At 38.5% G+C, this 19750-nt stretch overlaps 1 protein-coding gene across 4 annotated transcripts in view; it reads left to right on the forward strand.

Moving 5' to 3' along the window:
• FGD4 (FYVE, RhoGEF and PH domain containing 4) overlaps positions 1–19750 on the forward strand; it is a 114548-nt gene that overhangs the window by 65032 nt on the left and 29766 nt on the right. For 3 of the 4 annotated variants that reach the window (XM_074168091.1, XM_074168093.1, XM_074168092.1), the window contains exons 2-4: positions 7239–7403; positions 13427–13607; positions 16574–17060. In XM_074168091.1, coding sequence (XP_074024192.1) covers positions 7239–7403; positions 13427–13607; positions 16574–17060 — 833 coding nt within the window. The remainder of the gene's footprint in view (positions 1–7238; positions 7404–13426; positions 13608–16573; positions 17061–19750) is intronic. The other variant, XM_074168094.1, reaches the window with a different exon arrangement.

Genomic DNA, 19750 nt, shown 5'->3' on the forward strand with positions numbered 1-19750 from the left:
TTGCAGCGTCCACAACCTGTCTCATGAGCGGTGCTCTGTAATTCCATCCCTGCAGTCATCAGTAACCCCCCAGCTTTGCTATCCCTAAGGTGCCTCGACATTGATTTTGCCACTGGTAGCCTCCAAAAACTGGGTGATTAGAGAGCAGTGGCACCACTAGACTGTAGATTACAGTACGAAAGCAGTGGTCCAGCAGGAGAAAGGTGTAAAGGATGGTGACTGTAGGGGAACTTGTTCTCAGAAGGCTCAAAGCTGTGCCTTTTTAATAGAGTTTTAAAAAGCTGATCACTTTTTCTGTTTTATTTTACATGATTAGTTAACATTCATAGCGCACGCTACTTGGACTTCTATCAGATTACCTTTGACTTAAAACACCTTCCACGTGGGGTCTTTTTTGACTTGCTTTGCATTCCCTTCCCTCATATTCTGTCACCATATTCCAGATTGTGCCTTCTCTGATGAGGAATGTACTGTATTGTACTGTATTGAGTGCATTTTACATATAGAAACCATAATTACTTCTAAAGAAATAGGTTTTTGGGCTCAGTCTGGGAAAAAGCCATTTTATGTCCTGTATGGTGCTTTTTTTTTTTTTTATTGGAACAGCACCAGCAGTGCATGTTATATTATCATGCTAATGCAAAATTTAGACAAATCTTGAAAGATAATCCCATTAATTGCTGAATTAGTAAAATGAGTAAGACTCACAGCAGATGCGCAGGCCTGCCTGCATGGAAATGACTATTAGATCAGAGCCAAAAGAACAAAGATCACATCCAGACAGGACAGCAGACTAAGGCACACTGAGTCTTCCTGCTGTAGCCAGAGTTGGCAGGACATTTGTAAGGAATGTGAAATTTACCATTCAGTCCTTTACTTTGCATGATACACAGTATACCGATACTGAGATTGGGAGATTATTGATGTTAAATCAATTTGTTAATATTTCAGTGCTTCCTTTTAAAGCTCAGACTTTATAATCTTGAAGCAAGTAACCTATTTAAATGTGATGGCATCCTTAGCTGGTAACATGGCAAACTGTAGCTCTTCAGAAGCAGTTACTATAAGTTCTGTTTCAGTCTAGAAGTGAAAGTTACTGTGGGAAAGATGCATGGTTACTTCCAACCAGAACAACTAAAAAGCTTGACAAAACATAGCAAAGGCAACATTAAATGCTTGAGTCTCATGAATACCCACAAACCAAACCAGTGCAGGGATGTCTCATCTTTAACCAAGCAGATATGGGTACATATCTACCTTGAATTGAATCCTATCACTGACACTCTGCATAATCCACCTTAGTTTATTAGAAATGAAATTATTTCAAAAGTCAAAGTTGTTTCTCCTCTTAAAATATCTTGTGTTGTGTACAGTTGAACTTGCTGAAGTTTGTTTCAGTTCCCCTTCTGTATTACTGTTCTGTGTGTTGTTGCAAGTGGTTCACGTACTTGGCATTATCCATGCCACAATTTGGAAACCTCTGCTCTGTATTACTGCGTAAGGTAGTATATCTACCAAGAATTTAAATATTTTCTAGTTCTTAGCAAGTATTGTGTAGCAAGTGTTTGGCCTGCCAGTTTTAAGTTCATTATTGTTTCATCTGTTTAACTTCCCCAACAAATGTTGTGAGGTCATTGAACAAAAAGAGCAGTATCAATACACTTTTTGCTATCTCGAATTTATACCAACCATATTTACGTGAATATTTATTTAATCTGTGTAGTAAATGCTATGAAAGGGAAGAAAATATTTGTTTGGTAATCTTAGGAATGTTCCCATACAGGGAGAAATAATAGCCTTGTATGCTTTACATCTTCATTATTCCCAGAATGTAGTCTACCTTCTTCTGTTGAACTTAAATTTTTTTTTTGCCTGTGTCTGGAAAATAGCTTTGCAAGAAAAAAACTCTACAGTTTTGCAATTTGCTAGCATATGTATTCGAACTAATCCTTTAATAGAACCTGATCCGTGTCCTATATTTGCCAAGATTCCACTCTTCAAAGATAATTCTAAACCTTCTGATATTTGCTTTTTATTTTTTTGCCAGCACCTTCTTGCAGAAAGAAAACTAATTTCTTCAGCAAAACAGCCCTCCTGACTTCAACAAAAGTTATTTTTTCTCTTTGTATAGCACTGGGTTATCAAGTGTTTGCAGTACTTCAGCAGTGGCTCACCACAGTAAAGGCTGGCCTGACATTTAACCTTTATTTAGAGCTCATCTGCACAGAACAGAATTTCAGTATGAAGTTCTTGTACTATTCTGCAGCTGCAAAGCATTCACAACTCTGTTACCACTGTGATGGGAGAGGTGAAAAGATACTAAAACACAGCTGTGTAATTAACTTGAGAGGATAGCATTTAATAGAATTTGGAGGAAGTTTGGTTTTTTTCCATGACAGAAACTCAGACCTCCAGACTTCCTACTCTCCTCCTCCATATTGCTAATTTTCAGATAGTTTTGGCTTAATCCAGGCAATTACTCTTAAACTGTGTTTAGGTGTCCAAGAGTAGTATAAGCCTCATAGTAACATGTCAGTTCCTCTCAAAACAGGACAAACCTGTGAAGAGTAGGTACCAAGTTACTAGAAACTCATTTTTTTAGGGCAGGTTTGGACACTATTGTGCAAAAAGTTTGGACGCTACTGGGCAAAATCCATGACCTGATTTACTAGATTTCCTGCTCGGGCCTCAACAAATCTTGTGTTGTAACTGCCCGGACGAGAGGCCGCTTCCTGCCTTCTAGTTAGCACTCAGGAAGCTATACACTCTTGTCCTGCCCTTGCTAGAGCTCTTGTAGTGTTTGGTAAGTGGGTGGGCTGATATAGTTTCTTGTAGACTCAGTGCTACTTAATGCTCTTCTGAACTGATCAGGAGATTGTACAGTCAGGTTACTGTGGCTAAACTCATGCTTTGGTAGATAGACTATTAGCTGATCCTCCACGTATGTCCAGGGATGAGTAGGAAGGGTGAAGCTTTGCATTGATCTTACATGAAAAGATCTAGCAGTAGAATGTCAAGACCATGACCGTTACGGCAGCTGTTCTTGGGACATAACACACTAAGTACACATAGCTATATAACTTTAAGAGAAATAATTTTGAGACTTAAATTTTGCTTCCTGGAAGTCACAAGAGAATAACCCTTTTCCCATAGACTTTGTTTACATCCAGAAATGCTGCCTTTCTTTCATTCAGAATGTACAATCAAGAGTGGGATACAATAGCAGTAAAAATTAGACAGTACTGGAACAATACGGTCTCATTATGCGCTGTAAGCGGGGCTGAAAATAAATACATCAGAAGACCTAACGGTGTTGAGGTTGTCTTCATGAAGCATATGGAACTGCTGATGGAGGACCTATCCAGTACTAAAACATCAGTTTAACCTTTTATGAATATAAATAAGCCATATTTTTTCATGTTACTGGCATTTCAAGCTGGCTGATTATGTTTGTCTAAATGTCCGTGGCTCCAAGTTATTTCTAATTAGAATGCTCTGACAAAACAGATAATGCTTCCACTAGCTTCAGACATGCTTGCATCTGCAAGCATGTTTGCAAGCATTCTAGCTTCTCATTTCCTTGCAGATAAGCAAAATAATTAAGTGCTTATGAAATTTACAGTGTTTATTTCTCTTTAGTTATTTATTACCTCTTCTTTCTCTCTTACATCCTTGCCTGCCCCTAGTTTATATATATATATTTTTTAAAATCTTTCCCGACCTTTCTCTCCTCTTCAGTGTATTTAATCATCCTTGATTATAAGAGCTGGTATTAATCAAATACTAGTGAACACAGTAATTGGCTGGTAGTATTTTGTTGCTCACTGCATTTCTGACTTCAAGTAAAATTTCTCAGTTATTATAATGCATAGGAATAGCAGTAATATGCAAGCGTTTCTTTAATCAGGTCAGAAATAATCACAATGGGAATCTACTTCAGCTCAGTAAAAGCTGCAGGTTTTTGCAGCATGTCTGACTTTTTGCATATATAATAGGTTTTAAAGTTGTACTTACAGGGCAAGAACTGTATTTCTAAAAGCCTAGACTGTGTTATCACTTACGTAAATGAACAGAATTGAGCAGCCCTACTGAAATGCATGCTGCTGATTGTTAAGTATTTGGTATTTTTGTGATGTGCTGGAAATTACGTGTTTTGGGCTTTTGTTATAATACACTTGCATACAATACACTAGTTACAGGAGTTTTCACCACAGACTTGTATTTCTGCCACAGTTTTCTTGTCTACATCACCTGGAAGCTAATAGCATTCACTGGCTAGAAACCAAGGCTCATATTTCCAGGGATGTTAAAAAGGATGCTTTTTACCCAGAGAATTTTACTACTTAATTTTGTAATGAAGTATGGTGTGGCTAGATTTCCATTACCTTTTTCCATTCCAGCTTTACATGTGAAGAAGGTAGTTCGTCCTGATGTGGCTAAATTATTCTTCAAAACATAGGGCTTGAGGATGTGACACGATTAACAGAATTACTAATTTGAAATACAGGTTAAGTGTCTGTAGTGTGTCCATCTCCAGCAAATACAGCTTCCAGACAGGATGAGTAATTTGTGTAATGGCTTGTACAACAATAATGAATTTGAAGATGGTCTGTTCCTCTGCACCTTCCTTGTGCTGAGTTGTTACGCATGTGAAGCCGGGGCAATCTTGGGTCTGAATGCCTCTCAGAGCTTTTGTTTTCCTTTAAGCAGTTGCAAAAGATCCCACTACAGAGAAGCAATCTTTTCTGTTGCTTGTAGCCAGAAGCAGAAGCTGGTGCAGATGGTGAGGAGGAGGGAGGAGGAGTGGCAGACCACAGAGCTGCCCTCTTCTCAGCAGCAGCTCTGCATCTGCCTCAGCTTAAGGTGATCGTGAGTGATAACCTTAAACAGGAGTAATTGCCTTGCTAAAGTTGTGAGTGTAAAGTAAGTTCTTATTCTGACCATAGCAGTACCTTGGTTCCTTTTAGTAAATAATGAGGTACCATTTTGATGGAAGCTTCCAGCCTCGGCCTGAGCAGCTGACAGCAGCAATGCCCCTTACTGAGCTGCAGTTGGGGAACTGGAGATCTTGAAGTGTATTAGCTGTTAAATCTGCAGTCAAAATAGTTTCCAGAAAGCTCTAAGACTTCACAATGTCACCCTCATTGCAAAGTTATAAGTGTGATCTGAATGTAGATCTGTAAATTATGTGCAGTTGCGTACCTGACTTGTGCATGGTGGTACTGACCCTGCAAGACTTACTCTTTCTTAAATTGGTTTCTGAATGGGGGATTCTCCAATTGGAGTGTATGGTATAAGATTCTGTAGGAGAGGAAAATTCAGCCTGTTGACCCTTTGGTGGAGACAAGGAAGACTTGCTAGTACAACCCCCTGTACCATCACCTTGGTCTGTCTGAGAGCTTTCAGTGCTCCCGCTTCCACAGGAGAGACAGAAATGGCACTTAAGGTACCTACTTAGGCACTGAGGAATGGTGTGGGACAGAGCTCTTACTGCTGTAGTACAATACCATTTTTTTGTGTATGGAGTGATACCCGGGGAAATGGAGCTGAGGAATTTCTGCCGAAGATCCCAAATATCTGAGAAGGTTCCGTAGGTGGTGGGCCTCATTAGATTATCCACATCGTTCTGGGACCAGCTACCTTTATGTTCTTGGGAGGACCCTTGCTAATTGAATGAAATGGAAGAGGGAAAGATGCCATGTTGCAGCCATGGGTGTCTTGCATGTGTTGTGATCTGAGTATTGGCGCTTTGGTAGTGTGGGTTGTTGACTTCACCATGGACCTCTGCAAGTCTCCATATTTGTAGAGGCAGCTTCTTGGTGTAGGGCTACTTCAGTGTTTAAAAGGAAAAATTAACTTCTAAGAAATAAAGCATAAATACTTGAAAATATTGTCGGAATCCACAAAACATTGAAGAATCTTTAAGCAGCAGTTAGTTGAGCAGTAGCTATGGTGCCTCTTTCCACTCCTGTTCTAAGAGCAGGCTTGGCTGCTGGCAGAAATGGCTTGATGTGATGGATTTTGCAATGGGAGAAGGCGATGGATTAGATCAGAGGGTCCGGACTCTGCAGACCAGTTGTTGTTTAGAATACATCAGAGAATCACCTTATGAAATGGTTTAGTGGGTTTTGAATTTGCTTTTTTTTGAAACACACAAATAAAACCCCACTCATGCTTGCATTTCTACTAATACAAGTGAGCAAAGGTAAAACGATGGCAAATAATAACAACAAATTGAACTGTCCAAACTCAACCCTAATCAATTTGTTAAAAATTAAAATAATTATGGCAACACTGCAATAAATGATAAATGGGTTTCCCTCCTCTCCCTTGCTCCTCCCCACAAAAAAAGTAATGGATTTTTTTATTCAGAGATGAAGGAATTTTGAATTAAGTATCATCTCAAGGTCCTTCATATTATTTCAAGTTTTTAATTGTGCTCACAGAACCAATTGTTTTCACACCCCAAACCAAAAGTGCATGGTTTAGGCTTGTGTGATCACATTCTAGTAAGTGCTTTTATTACATTTTCCATTATTCTGAATATATTTTGCTCTATATTTTTTTGCAGCTTTCTTACCAACAGCTTTGGTAAGCTAATAGTAATTTATGTTGATTAAGAGGATCAATAAGTAATTAGTCTACCAATTACCAATTGATCCTCTTAATCAACATAAATTCCATTCTGCTAGGAAGAAATGAAATGGAAGAGTCAGCTGGCTTTGTGCTTTGCTTTTTTTTTTAATACTTACAAAAGGAGCCCTTTCCTACAAAAAGTTGCAATTCACGTAGCAAATTTTTGGATGATACATTCCATAATAAAATCAACTTTCTGAATGTATAACATTTTGTGATCACTTAGAATACAGAAATAGAATGGATGAACAAAAATGCTGGTTTTTCTATTGTCCTGTTGAACAATCACATTGACAATTCAGATAGGAAAAAGTGTGTTAGAGATTGTAATCTTTCTATAGAAGAGTTTAGGCTAGTCATGGTAGAAGTCTGTCTTTTTTTTTTTTTTTTTTTTTAATACCCAGATCCTCAAAGTTTAAACATAATAAATTTCAGCAAAAGGCAAAGCATGTTTTTAGGATGAGACGCTCTTAAAGGGAGATGAGTATTCTGATTTTCTCTGTAGAGAAGTGTTAGCACTTAATGAATGTATTTATAGTCATTCTACCTTACGTTTAATCCTGTTTCTAACGCTTGGTTTATCATATGTATTTGTTTTTCAGGCAGCAGCATCTGTCCAAAGTCCTTAATATTGTCTAGATCTTGTACAGCGAGTGCCACAACCAGGCTAGTTGAGCAGAATGTACACAATGAAGCTGCTCAGGGAATAAATGGAAGTGTACCAGTCAAACAGTCCCCGCGTTCAGCTTCCAATCCAAAGCCACAAGGTAAGTAGTCTCAAATATTTTTGTTAGGGAGGTTCTTCTTCATCTCAGACTTTAAGAGAAATAGAGCACTTTTGAAAGAACCGTATTTGTCAGAAAGAAAGTGGTGGGATAAAAGCTTGCTACTGAATTATGAATGTTCTGTAAATGCTTTGCGAATCTGTAATTTGTGATAGTATATTGCTGAAAAAGGTTCTTGGAGGGAAAGTTGGACTTACCAATATGTTACAAGCACATAGGTCTAGCTATACTTTTTATCTCAAATATCTAGTAATTTGCTGTGCGCTTACTGCCAGGCAGCAAGTGTTAAAATAATTCTCTGCCCAAGGAGTGGCTAGTAGGTAGAGATGGGAGAATGCATTTAAGCCCTATGTATTAAACTATTGCCAGGGGTTATTTGTCAAAAGGATTACTGTATTTGAGCTGGAAGGTTTTGACACTATTTCTGAATTGGAGTGTTTGGCAGGCTGGCTTTGAGGTGGGGGTGGTGGGGAAGATATTCAGGGCCTTTGGGGTTCTAGTAGAGCTCAAGAGGAGTCCTCCTGCAGGAGTATGTGGAAAGATGGGAACTTTGTGTTTGTGCAGTAAAAGCTGACCAATAGTGTCTGCAGAGTAGAAGTACATTTCTCCCTGTGTATAAATAGTATCTTTACTTTCGGAAGCTAAATTGCTCAACCCACATGTTGACTTTATGTATCTAAACCTCAAAGCATGTTTTTATGTGGTCTTCTCAGTAATACTGACGATTCTGCTGAGGTTGATTACAACAAGGAGTTAGTATGTTCTGGAAATTTTTGATTCAAAGGGGATCTGGACTGATGCCTTTTAGGAGTGACATGCAATAGGAACTTCATTCATCTCAAAAGTTAAAAAGAGTGAGTTTAGAAGACTGATATCATGATCTTGCTCAGTGAATTGGATTCTGAGACACAGTGCTTAGATGACAGAAACTAGAATTGCTTACAGAAAACTATATCGCATCAAAATCACATATAGAAACTGGAATCGCATAGAGTCATCATGTAGTGGATGTAACAATCTGTGTATCAATTAATGGAAAAATGCGTTTTGAGGAATTTTGCATCAGTCCTGAGTTCACGTTAGAATCAAGGGGAAGAAATTTATTGGGGCATCAAGAAAGTTTTGTTTACTTAGAGAAAATGAGAGCAAAATAAAGCTTTTTTTTCTTTTTGGTATTGTTTGTTTTTATAGAACTTTTGCCAGTATTGTTCAGTAAACTAAGATGTTTTTATCAGTCATATGTGAATGTTACTTATCTGAGTAGTCTTTCTTCACCAGTTCCTAGGTCTCTGAAATGTGTTCTCTGAAGCTAAGGAGAACACGTGTTCTTCCTAAGAAAAATAATTTAGAAATCTGTTAATGGATAAACAGAAATGGGCAATCAATAGAAAGATTTTAAGCCTTTCAAAAACAAAGCCAGCCCATTTATTATAAATGTTAGCTTTTAGATAAATTAGGAATTGGATATTATTGAACCCTATTCATTCAAGTATTTGTGCAGCTGTTGTTGCTCTTTCCTAGCCGTGATTTCTGTGTTTGTCAAAATTACTTGCTCCAAAATGTGGCATAGCCAGGAATAGTGTTATAGTCTAAGAAATGCAGCTGTGTGGATTGTATTCAATAATAGTGTTGTAAATAGTATTTTGCGCCTGCTTTGTTCATTGCCCTATGTCTTTCTCCATTTGTTTCCATTAAATATGTGCATCATATCAAAGTTAATAGAAGATCTTTTTGCCCTTTTTTATTTAATTGAAGCAAAACAAAGTAGAATGAATGAGGTAAGCATATGGGAGTCCAAGCGATCCAAGCAAACTAAATTGCTCTAGTTTATTGGTTTAAATGTGGTTGCTAATGTTTTGTTTTTTTTTAAATAACTTTTAATATATAGGTACAAAAACATTTTTGGTTTATAGTAGAAGAAAGTGTTTTTCCAAATTGTCGTTCTAGTCATGCAAATACTAAGTGTCCTTTCATAGTGAAAGGAAACAAGATGACAGACCTGAATTGTAATGTTTGGTTGTTGATGAACTACTTGCAAAATGACCTTGATCTAGCCTACCAAAATGTATATAATTAAAATGAGAGATATAAAGTTGACTATGAGGTTGCGTTACAAGTGGGGTTACAGCTATTTTTAGTAAACTTAGCTTTCATAGAGGAAATAAAGCTTTAATATAGAGGGAAAATGTCCAAAGTCCTGCACTTGAAGTGAACCCTGGACTTTGAACCTATTTTGTCTGTACTTGGTCTCTGAGAAGTAGTTTAAATATTTGGAAAAAGATCACTCAGGGTAACTAGATCAAGTGAATATATTTCTGCACAGAATCCAATATAAAATTATTTCTTCCCCTAGCATTTCAAGGAGAAAACAAACTGTCTGATACACTGACAGTAAAAGAGCAATTTTCGTTCCCCAATAATTCCTTCCATCAACAATTTAGCCACTTCTATGTCAGATTTCTGTATTGAGTACAGTTTGATTCATGACAGTCTCTGCAAATTTGGAACAAAGCCTGAAACTGACCAAAGGCCAGTGAGGGAGTTGAGCAAAGAAATCGGGAGTGTGGAGAAAAGCAGTCACAGAGTGTAGTAGCTGCGAAACTCAGTGTTTCACCTTCGCATCGATGCAGTGTGCATTCTCTGATAAAGTGGACTAATGTAGACTGGAGGTAGTCACTGGAAATAGAAAAATACCTTACTGAGTTCCAAGGCAAATATGATGCACAAGAGATGAAGCAAATTGTTAGATAAATTGAAATTTGCCCATGCCTACAAGTACTTGGGCAGCAATTTGAACCTAGCAAAAGCAGAATGCATGTAGAGTGGTGTGTACAAATTGACCAGTTTTTTCTAGTTTCTTCTATTCTCTGCTTTTTGTACCTCTTGCATGAGTTTTATGATGCCCAGTTACTAAATACTGGGCACTGAAACTGTTGTCTGTACCAGGCAGGAGTATTGTAGGATGGAAAATATGTTAAAATGTCAACACTTCTTTAAAGCAGTGAAGTGTCTTGTCAGTTCAAGACTGTGCATCAGTTGCTCATTTAAATTTTTCTAATGAGTGCTTATGAGTACTTGTGAATCTCCTGCTGAGGCTGAAGAGGCATTTTTGTTTGGGTTGAAAGTGATTTTCCACTCCAGAAGATGGCCTGGTTTGTGCTGCTGTGAAATGGTATGGACACAAAGTGTTCAACACATAGACTTCAGCAGTCGGTTTTAGCTGATGGTCTACTGTGTAGCATCAGTCAGTCCTGCCCTCCTTTCTCAGTTAATCATAGTATAGTTTGTGGTTTTGAAGGTGTTCAGTAGCCTGGGCCCAGAAAAGCTGAAAAACCTCTTAAAGGTCTGGGATGTAGACTGTACTTCTCTGGCAAATGAAACTTCTACAATTAAAGGTGAATTTAACTAAAACTGAGGGCTCTTTCTAATTAGACTTCTCCAATCTCAGTGGTGCTTTCAGGAACTTGTAGCAATATCTCTTTTATCAACAAAATTGTTAAATCCCAAACATTATCTCCAGGAAGAAGATATACAAGAGAACAAAGCACACCTGATTTTATTTCTTATTGTGGTTTTATTTCTTAATATAATATTGGAAGATATTTGTTCTGATGTGATATAAAAATGCGGAAATGTACAACCTAAAGAGGAGATGGATTTTTTTTTTTTTCCCTCCTTCTGCTGACACTAGGTTACTGGTGGTTTTCTACTCTTCTTGTGAGTGTAAATCTTTGGTATCTATCCAGCTGTGCTCATTTGATCTTCCTGAAGGTGATGGAGCATGCAAGGAGGTGATGAAGGATGACTCAGCCAGGAGAGCTGTAGTTGCTTACCACAGGAACTTTTAACTGTGTATTTTCATCAAATAAAAATGTAGCTGCATTTTTAACCAACAGGAGTTAAACACACAAAGGGAGATTGAACGCATTATACCTTCCAAGAGGAGAGATAAATGATCTTTGCTAATATGCTTTGGAGTCAGCAAAGGTGGTTGCCCGTTTTGAGCTGTTAGCAGCATTATGTATGTATTTTATGCATATGAATAAAGTTGAATGCACAACTAGGCACCACAGCTTAAGTCTTGGTTAGGTATTTTGGACAGAGTTATACAGTAGCAGCTACCTGAGTATACTTGAGGGGTTTTCTTTGGGCAGAATGTGCAGTTCATATTTCCTTATAAGCTCAAAATTCTACAGTATAGAGACAAGAGTATTTATAGACTCAAACAGAGCTCTGTATTATGCAGGGTATTACAATGGGCCAGTCTTTTCTCTTTTTTTTTCCTTCTTTAAGATCCTTGCTGTGTGCACATTGAAAAATAATCTTATTAAAACAAAGCACTTCAGAAGTACATTGAGGGGAAGAATTTGTTTTCCATAATCCCTGTTAACAAGGCTGACCTTACAGGAAGGATTGCAGGTTTTTTCACACTACTGATTCTTTTCTTTTTATTGATCTTGTGACCGCCCTTTTCCCATTGCTCTATTTCTGAAACTTAGAGTAGCTACAGCAGCAGCTGATTAGGAGAAATACTGTCTGTTAAGTGGTAATAGGGAGTATAGAAGAAAATATCTTGCATTAGTGAATTGGCGTGGCTGTTTGGTTTGTGGTTCTCCTTTGAAGACATTACAGGGATTTTCAATATACTGAGGTGGTGCAGGTTGACCAGAGGTTCCTTGTGCTTGCCCTACTGAAATGCTGCCAAGCTGGGAGTTTTTCAGTAATAGCTGCGAAAGCATGCAACACCTCCACAGAATGTCCTAGAATTTGATTTTTGTCCCGGTGGATCCAGTATAAAAATAGCTTCCAACTAATTCCTTCTGCTTTATCAGTAGATGTTAACTCCCTCAAGTTTAGTAGTTTTAATATATCCTTGTAAGGATATTAACATTTTATGAAATGTACAAAAGTATTGAAGAGATGTACGAGTCCCTTAAATAAGAGAATTCACAGGACCGTGGGTTATACAAAATCGATTGCAAGAGCAAGAAGTCTTTCTACAAACTAGTGTAGTGCTGGGCAGTAAATCCACCCAGCATCCCCTTTCCTTCTGTCTCCTCCCTGAGGGAATGGGGGTGCCCATGCTCAATTATGTGTCCTGCTTTTTCCCAGCCTGCTTGTCTCGCCTTTTTCAGCTGTCCCATCGCCTTTGTCAGCACAGCAAGCTATTCAGCTCTTGGACAATTATCTGATGCTCGCTGGCCTAATTCTGCCAGACCTTCTCCAAGCTCCCCGAGAAGAGGGAATATAGGGAGAGCTGCTCCACTGCACTGCAGCTGCGGCTGAGCAAATGTATGCGGCTTCTCAGGAGAGGCTTCAGTTACTACAGATACTCCTGCAGTTCCACAATTTAATATTCTGTTTGTTTGGGGACTGCATTGTAACTATTTGAAAGTTGCGGTGGTTTAAGACGTCCCTTCTGCACTGCATCCTTCCCCAAATTTGTTTTGCTTGTGTTAATATATATTAATGTAAAGCTTGAAAGTCGTATAAATAGATGAAGGTTCAGTGAGTAAAGGAAGCTCAAAGCTGAAGGCAAATACCTTTTCCAATGACTATTATTAGTGAAGTCATGAGGGAGAAGGGAAAGAATGAGAGCACCAGAGTTTTGGGGCAGCAATTTAAATCTCTCTTGAGCACCACAGCACAGCTAGATCCTCTGATTATGTTTAATTCTTTTTTATGAAAAGTGCTGCATTTATGGACATCACATAGGTGTTTACTACAGTGCACTATAAAAAAACAAACAAACAAGAAACCTCCTAATTTTCTAACTTGTTAAAGTAGCTTGTGATTCAGCTTTTATTCAAGAAGTATAACCAGATGCCTGATATGACACAGTACGTAAAAGACTATATGAAGTCCCTGTATTCATAATGCAACTTTAAGTTAAGCCAAGAGCATCTCTTCTTCATCACTGTAGTAAGTTCTTATGCAAAAATCTCATGTGTTCTGACAGTTCAAAGAAAGAGTTCATAAGTGATTGTTGTTATTGGTTTTTGCAGTGCCTCCAAAGCCAATTCATCTGCAGAAGGTGTCACCTGTTACATACCAAATCGCTAGACATAAAGCTTTATCAAATCAGAAACCAAGAATGGAGGAAGAGACACCCACCCCTGCTCCTAGTGTCACAAAGGAGAAGTCCAGTAAAGTGTCAGATCTCATCAGTCGTTTTGAGGGAGGCAGGTATGTAATAGCATTTGAATTGGTTTGTAACTCTGTTGTGTGTGGATTGTTGGAATTTGAACCTGTGAGGAGGGATGTTGACACGGCGGTAGTGTTCAAACCCATCCTTGCCAGAGGAGTTAATGGCAAAACTGCGCGTTTGGAAATGATGCAAGCCAGTCGCATATTTGGTCTGTACGAGGGGTGCTTTTTCATAATATGCTAACGCTAACTTTTCTTTAAAAAATAACCAAACTTGTAGCATTTTTAAAACAGCCTGAAAAATGTCAGCAATTTGAAATCAGTGAATTTTAGAGTTCTAGAATTTTAGAATGAAACATTGGAGCTAATCTTAAATTCTTTTGTTCTGGCAGAAAAAAAAAATATTTACTTTTATAAGCAAACAGAAAGACCCCAAACCCTGATTTTCCTTTTATAGCGTCTTAACCTCTTCAGATTGTTCACGTGAAGAGGGTGAACTGTACAAGTTATTCGTACTGATATGGTATGCACTCTCTAAACTGTTTGCTTTGTAGTAGCTGGTGATTTCAGTGGAATAGCTTCATTTTCTTGTGTTTTGATCCTGCCTTTTACAGGAAACATTTGGAACTTGAGAAACATGAGCCCCGCAGTGAGCACTGCTTTCACAAAATAGTATTACTTGTGCGTCTTTAGTTAGATGTACGTGACAGGTATTATAAACTCTGAAACAGAAGTTCTGAATATATGTGCTCTGTATAAAGAGAGCGACCTTCCAGAAAGCCCATGACAGAGGAACAGCTCAAGAAACAGTCCCGTGACAGTTGAGCATTGGAAGTTTTGGACATGGCTTTCTTGTGTTTCCTGGGGATACTGATGTTCTGAAGGGATGGCCCCTGCGGCGGGAATGAATGCATGATGTACAACAGAGCATGTCCTTCTGAGGAGCCAGACTATTAAGACTTTCATGGAAAGATTTCCCTGTCAAGACGGGGGAAATTTAATCCTTTATACAGAAGCAGCTGAGCATTGCAAAAGTACATTTGTCTAGTGGGATAGAAATCGTTTCAGAGCTTCATCTGCAAGAAACTTCCATCATTGGGCAGAGACTTAACTGCATGGCTGTCATGACAACTGCCATGATGGGGAAAAAGAAATTACTGTGGCGCTGGAGATCCTGTGAATTCTTCTAGCTCAGGTGTCCAGTCCTGTTATCACTTTGTTTCCCAGTCTTCCTCCAAAGCATCATTCAAGTCTTTTTAACAGTGTAGTATCCTTAGAAAAACAATTTTATCCTTTCTGAAAGGAAACTCCTCAGGTTCATTGTGCCCTACACCAATGAGCCCTACCTTTCTTCCTCCTAGACACGCCTGCTGGTTTGTACAGAAACTCTTTCAGTATTATGCAATTAAAGGAAGCTATAAAGACAGCAAGGAAAACTTTTTATTTGCAGACTTTTTTAAAATAGAGACATTTTGCTTTGTTGACTAGGGAAAGCTGAGTTGCTTTTTGGCCAACATAATTCATTAAGTACACCCCATAACATCTGCCCAATGATTAAATTCTCCTTAAATCTATGATCTCTGCTTATGAGAAACTTTCATAATTAGCATGTGAGTTCTGGAATATCCTGCTGTGGCTGTTTTTAAATTCCTGTTTTTAAATGAGCTCAGCTAATAAAATGTGTCTTCTGTGAAGGTGAACTTCACTTGTAATTGTTGGTCTTCAAATGACTAGGTGTCGTGTTCATGAACTGCAAACTGTGATTGTCGATTATGATAACATTTTCATTAGTCTGTACAGCCCACAAACACGTAGGCATGACAAAAAGTTAATTAAATCTCTTTGCTGTGTGCATGCAGTTGAAAAATGTAAATTAATTCTGTCCTGGAGTTAAACTTATTTTTTTTAAAAAGGGTATATTCTTTACACAACTAAAGGAAAACTGATTTAATTTTTTTGTTATATGATGGGAGAAGATTAAACTAATGGAAGATATTTTTTGAGCTCTGTGTACGAAAGTGCAGAATATGCTTACGATGTTTGTGCAAACTGTCCTATAAATAAGGAGTAAACATAGTTTATAAGCAGTCTTCATCTTACCAGAAGATTAATGGTCCATACTAGGAACAATATGTTAGAGGACAGCATCATTTTGCAGGTTGAATATGGCTTGTTAAATATAATTCAGACAAAAATGTATAGGTTTTATTTTAGTTCCAATGCTTTGTTGTTTGTTCTTTTTTTTTTAAAAAAAAAAAACAACCAACAGAGTAGGCTAACATTTATATTAGCCTAGAATTCAAAGTCTCAAAAATAAAACGGAGAAAGAGATAGTGAAAGGTATGGACAAGGGATAACATATGTTTAAAGCAGAGATAAAATATGGAGGGGAAAAAACCTTCAGCAAAGGTGCAGCATGACGAAAGGACATACTAAAATAAGGAAACTGGGGGAAGAAATGGGATAAGAATTTAAAGCTCCTCCTGCAATATGCTGAACTAAGGAAAGGGATGCTAAATATTCTTGGGCATTTTTTCATGCATTTTGTGTAATTAAAGGGCTGTTAGGGAGCAGGATGCATGTTAGTTTAGGCATTGGACTGAGACTTGGGGAGACCGTGAGGCTTTCTCCATTTCTGCCAATAATCTGGGACTCTTTGGGCAAGTTGCTTCATGTATCAGTGTCTGAGTTCCCTTATCTGTTACTATAGCTGATCTTGCTGCCTTCCATTTTACAAATGAGATTCAGGAGAGATAAGGATGTAATGAATCAATATGCATGGCACTCTGGCTTTCCAGTGGGAGATGCATGTTTCTGTGCGTTTCAGTGGAATAACGCAGTTCAAGTTCGATGGCCTGAACTTCCAAATACATTAACACAGGAAAAAATGGTTTGGGAGGAATTGGTTATATGGTGCAACTTTCCTACTCCCCATACCAGGGTTTTTCTAGAACGCCATGTTTAACTTTTCTCTCATCTATGTTTTGTTTGTTTGATGTTTTTAGCTCGTTAAATCCTAGTGATTTGAAGAAAGATTCCTCTGTTCTCCACATTTCTAAATCTCAAGGAAGATACGTGTCAACACCATCACCTCAGCCAAAACTCCCCTCCCAACATCCACTACAAAAACAGGGAAACAGTAATACCGACAAAACTCAGGTTGCACAGCTACACACAGCCAACGGAGTTGTAGCACGAGACCAGACGGAAGATGAGGACAGGAGATTACCTGATTGTGGCTCCACTACGTCCACCCCGGTTCTGGATAATGCCATCAACAGCAGCTTGATAAACGGGGAAAGAGAAAGTACTTCAAGAGAGTCACTGCAAAGTGTGACAGCTTGCGAAGGACAGATGCTTAACAGCTGCTACAGGACTCCAAGCAGTGAGACACTGCTCCCGTCTGAAAATGAAACTCTAGCAATTAATACTAATGTGAAGGAAGAACCAACTGAGGAGATCAGTAAGCAAGATCTACCTGTAGAAACAAAGGTAGGAAGAGAAGTTGTTTCGTTCTTACTATATTACAGTGGTAGTAATATTGTAGTAGTAATATTGTGTATTTTCTCTAGATTTTTATTTGCAAAAATAAGTTTCTTAGAGCAGGTCAGAAAATTGAAAATCTGTGTTATTTTTCCTCTGAAATTTAAGACTTGTTACTGTTTCCTCTACTGTTAATAAAGGTTATTTAAAAAAAAAAAAAAAATCAGCAAGAGAGGTAAAAGCTTGACTTTCCAGTGGCAATTCATTGACATGCTTCTGAAACAAGCAAGAGGGGAAAAAATTTTAAAAATTGCTTTGGCAAATTTTGTTTGGCATTGGTAATTTCATACTGTTAGCCTGGAAAATGACAGAAATTCTAGAGCAGGGGGTGTGCCATCCAGAGGATATTGATGTTTCAAATGTGTTCTCAGATGTCAGAATGAAAAAAAAAAAGGACAAAAAGTTTTGCTCTTATCTTCCCTTTTACTTTTATCTTCCTCCATTAGGTATCTGAGAGTTAAAAAAAAAAAAGTGAAACTGAAATATATGTACATTTTTAGCACTATGCTTGAGCTGTGCCAGACTCCAAGGGACATGTTAGTGGTGTACATAAAATAAAATTCTACGTGTAGTAAACTGCAGCGACAGGGCTTCAGGCAGAACTGTTGTGTGAATCCTTAACTTGGATGTAGTTGTCAAGTCAAAACTGGAAAGGCAGTGGCAGTCTGGTAGCTATCAGACAGATGCAAGGTTCAGAATATAATAAATATGTGCCTTGTTAGCAAGGAGAACTTACATAATGATGAATTTGAGCTTCCTCATAAGGAATGTTTTAAATAATTAAGGGAAATAAGTGGGTGGAAGAAAAAAAATCTGTCTTAGGAAATTAATTGTTGAAGAATTGTGCATATTTCCACTTCTAAAAGTTTGATTATACAGTTTGCCTTCTCATACAGAAGCACTGGTGGCCAGTGAACATGGTTAACAGTTCTGGTCCAGCCGTGCTATGTGTGACCTGTGGCAGAGGGAGCTGGGCTGGACCCTCCCAGGCTTCCTCTTCACTGTGGAGCCAAGCAGCTGGGCGCTGGTAAAGCCCTTCAGTGCTTGGCTAAGTGATGCTTGTCACCTGCATCACTTAACTCCAGACCTCTCCAAGCCCTTGAGTTTGGTTAGCTAGGGGGCTCATATCTACACATCAGAGAGTAAATTCTGTATGTGGGAAAGGTGGATCTCAAATTCTCATGTACTACAAGCTAAAATATCATAGATAATGACAAGAAGGCGCTGGGGTGTGGGGGCTTTCTTGTTTGTTTTGGGGGTTGTTTTTGCCAGTAATGAATGAACTTTATGATTCATGTCTAAAGATAAGCCTGGTCACTATCCAAGCCACCTTTAACCTGCCACACCTCTCACTATGGTTCTGTCTCCTGTTCGGTACTGCCTGTTTCCCCTCTCTGTGCCAATAAAGTGCTGAATGCTCTGTGGGCAACGATGTTAAGCTTGAATCCAAGTCATACAGTAAGGAGCTGGCAGCATTTTCAGGAAAAAGCACAAATGGGAGGCAGTCCTGTTGTAAAGTCCAGGAAGGAACTGGGTAAATGCTAATGGCAGCAATCTCGCAAAATCTGTGTTGGAGCTGCTGGGTGACCAACACGTGTGATCTGCCCGATATTGACCAAGAGCCAAATTGTGGGGTGTAACGTGACTATTACTAGATGTATTGTTTGCTGGTGCTAGAAGGGTAAAAAAAACCCAACCAACCAACCAAATAAAAACAAGCCAGTGCAAGATGACTCTTAAGACAGCATCAGTGGAGAACTGAATCTGTAAAACTGAACTGGGTCGCAGCAGCATTTCTGAGATACCAGCTCGCGTGCAATAAAAGGACATCCCCTGTAGTCTAGTGAGATTAAGAACCATGTCTACCACAGACTGATCTAAGGGCCACCCTTTACAAAATCAAACACTTAGTTTGGGTTAATGCAACCTATAGATTGAAATCAGCCCTGTGGAGGTTAAGTAGCTGCTGCTATGCTGTCTGGAATAGAGGGGAGGGTGATGAGGAAGAGGAGAAGTCTGGTAGAGCTTTAAGCTGTTTCTGTGTTCAAGCAGGCATTGGGAAGAAGCAGGAGCATTTAGACAGTGATTTTGCTAAGCACCTACTTAGTAAAGAATCTGAAAGCTGGGATGCAGTCCAGTTGAAGTTGCACAGCACTGACTAACAGCACTCTTCTGCCCTTTTTAATTAAGCAAGTGTAGGTACATTTGAGTAAAAGCAATAGGAGCAGATGCATGTGAGTCATAGACGAACTTTAAGTTATGCATCTGATATATGTATATTTTGATACTGATGCAAAATATCTTCTTTGTCTCTAGCGCGCCATATTTCCTAATTCAGGGAAGAGAAGAAAGTGGTGTTATTGCATTGTAAATGCCTACACGTACAGCAGAAATGAACTAAGTCCACCACTGGAAAGGGCAAATTAAATTGGGGAATGGTGCAAAACCAGAGAAAAAAATGCTTTTTAAACTTAGAAAAGAAAGCTTATTTTGAAATAATATTGCTCTTACAATATTTTTTTGTTCCATATTGCTGTAGATCTGACTAAAGTCAGATTCTTGCAGGTTCTGGAAAAGTTTAGACAAAACTTACTAAATTTTGCAGTGTTCTGAACCATTTTCCCCAAATGACCAGGGTA

Source organism: Numenius arquata, chromosome 2 (genome assembly GCF_964106895.1).
Source record: "Numenius arquata chromosome 2, bNumArq3.hap1.1, whole genome shotgun sequence".
In the NCBI taxonomy this organism is placed as follows: domain Eukaryota; kingdom Metazoa; phylum Chordata; class Aves; order Charadriiformes; family Scolopacidae; genus Numenius; species Numenius arquata.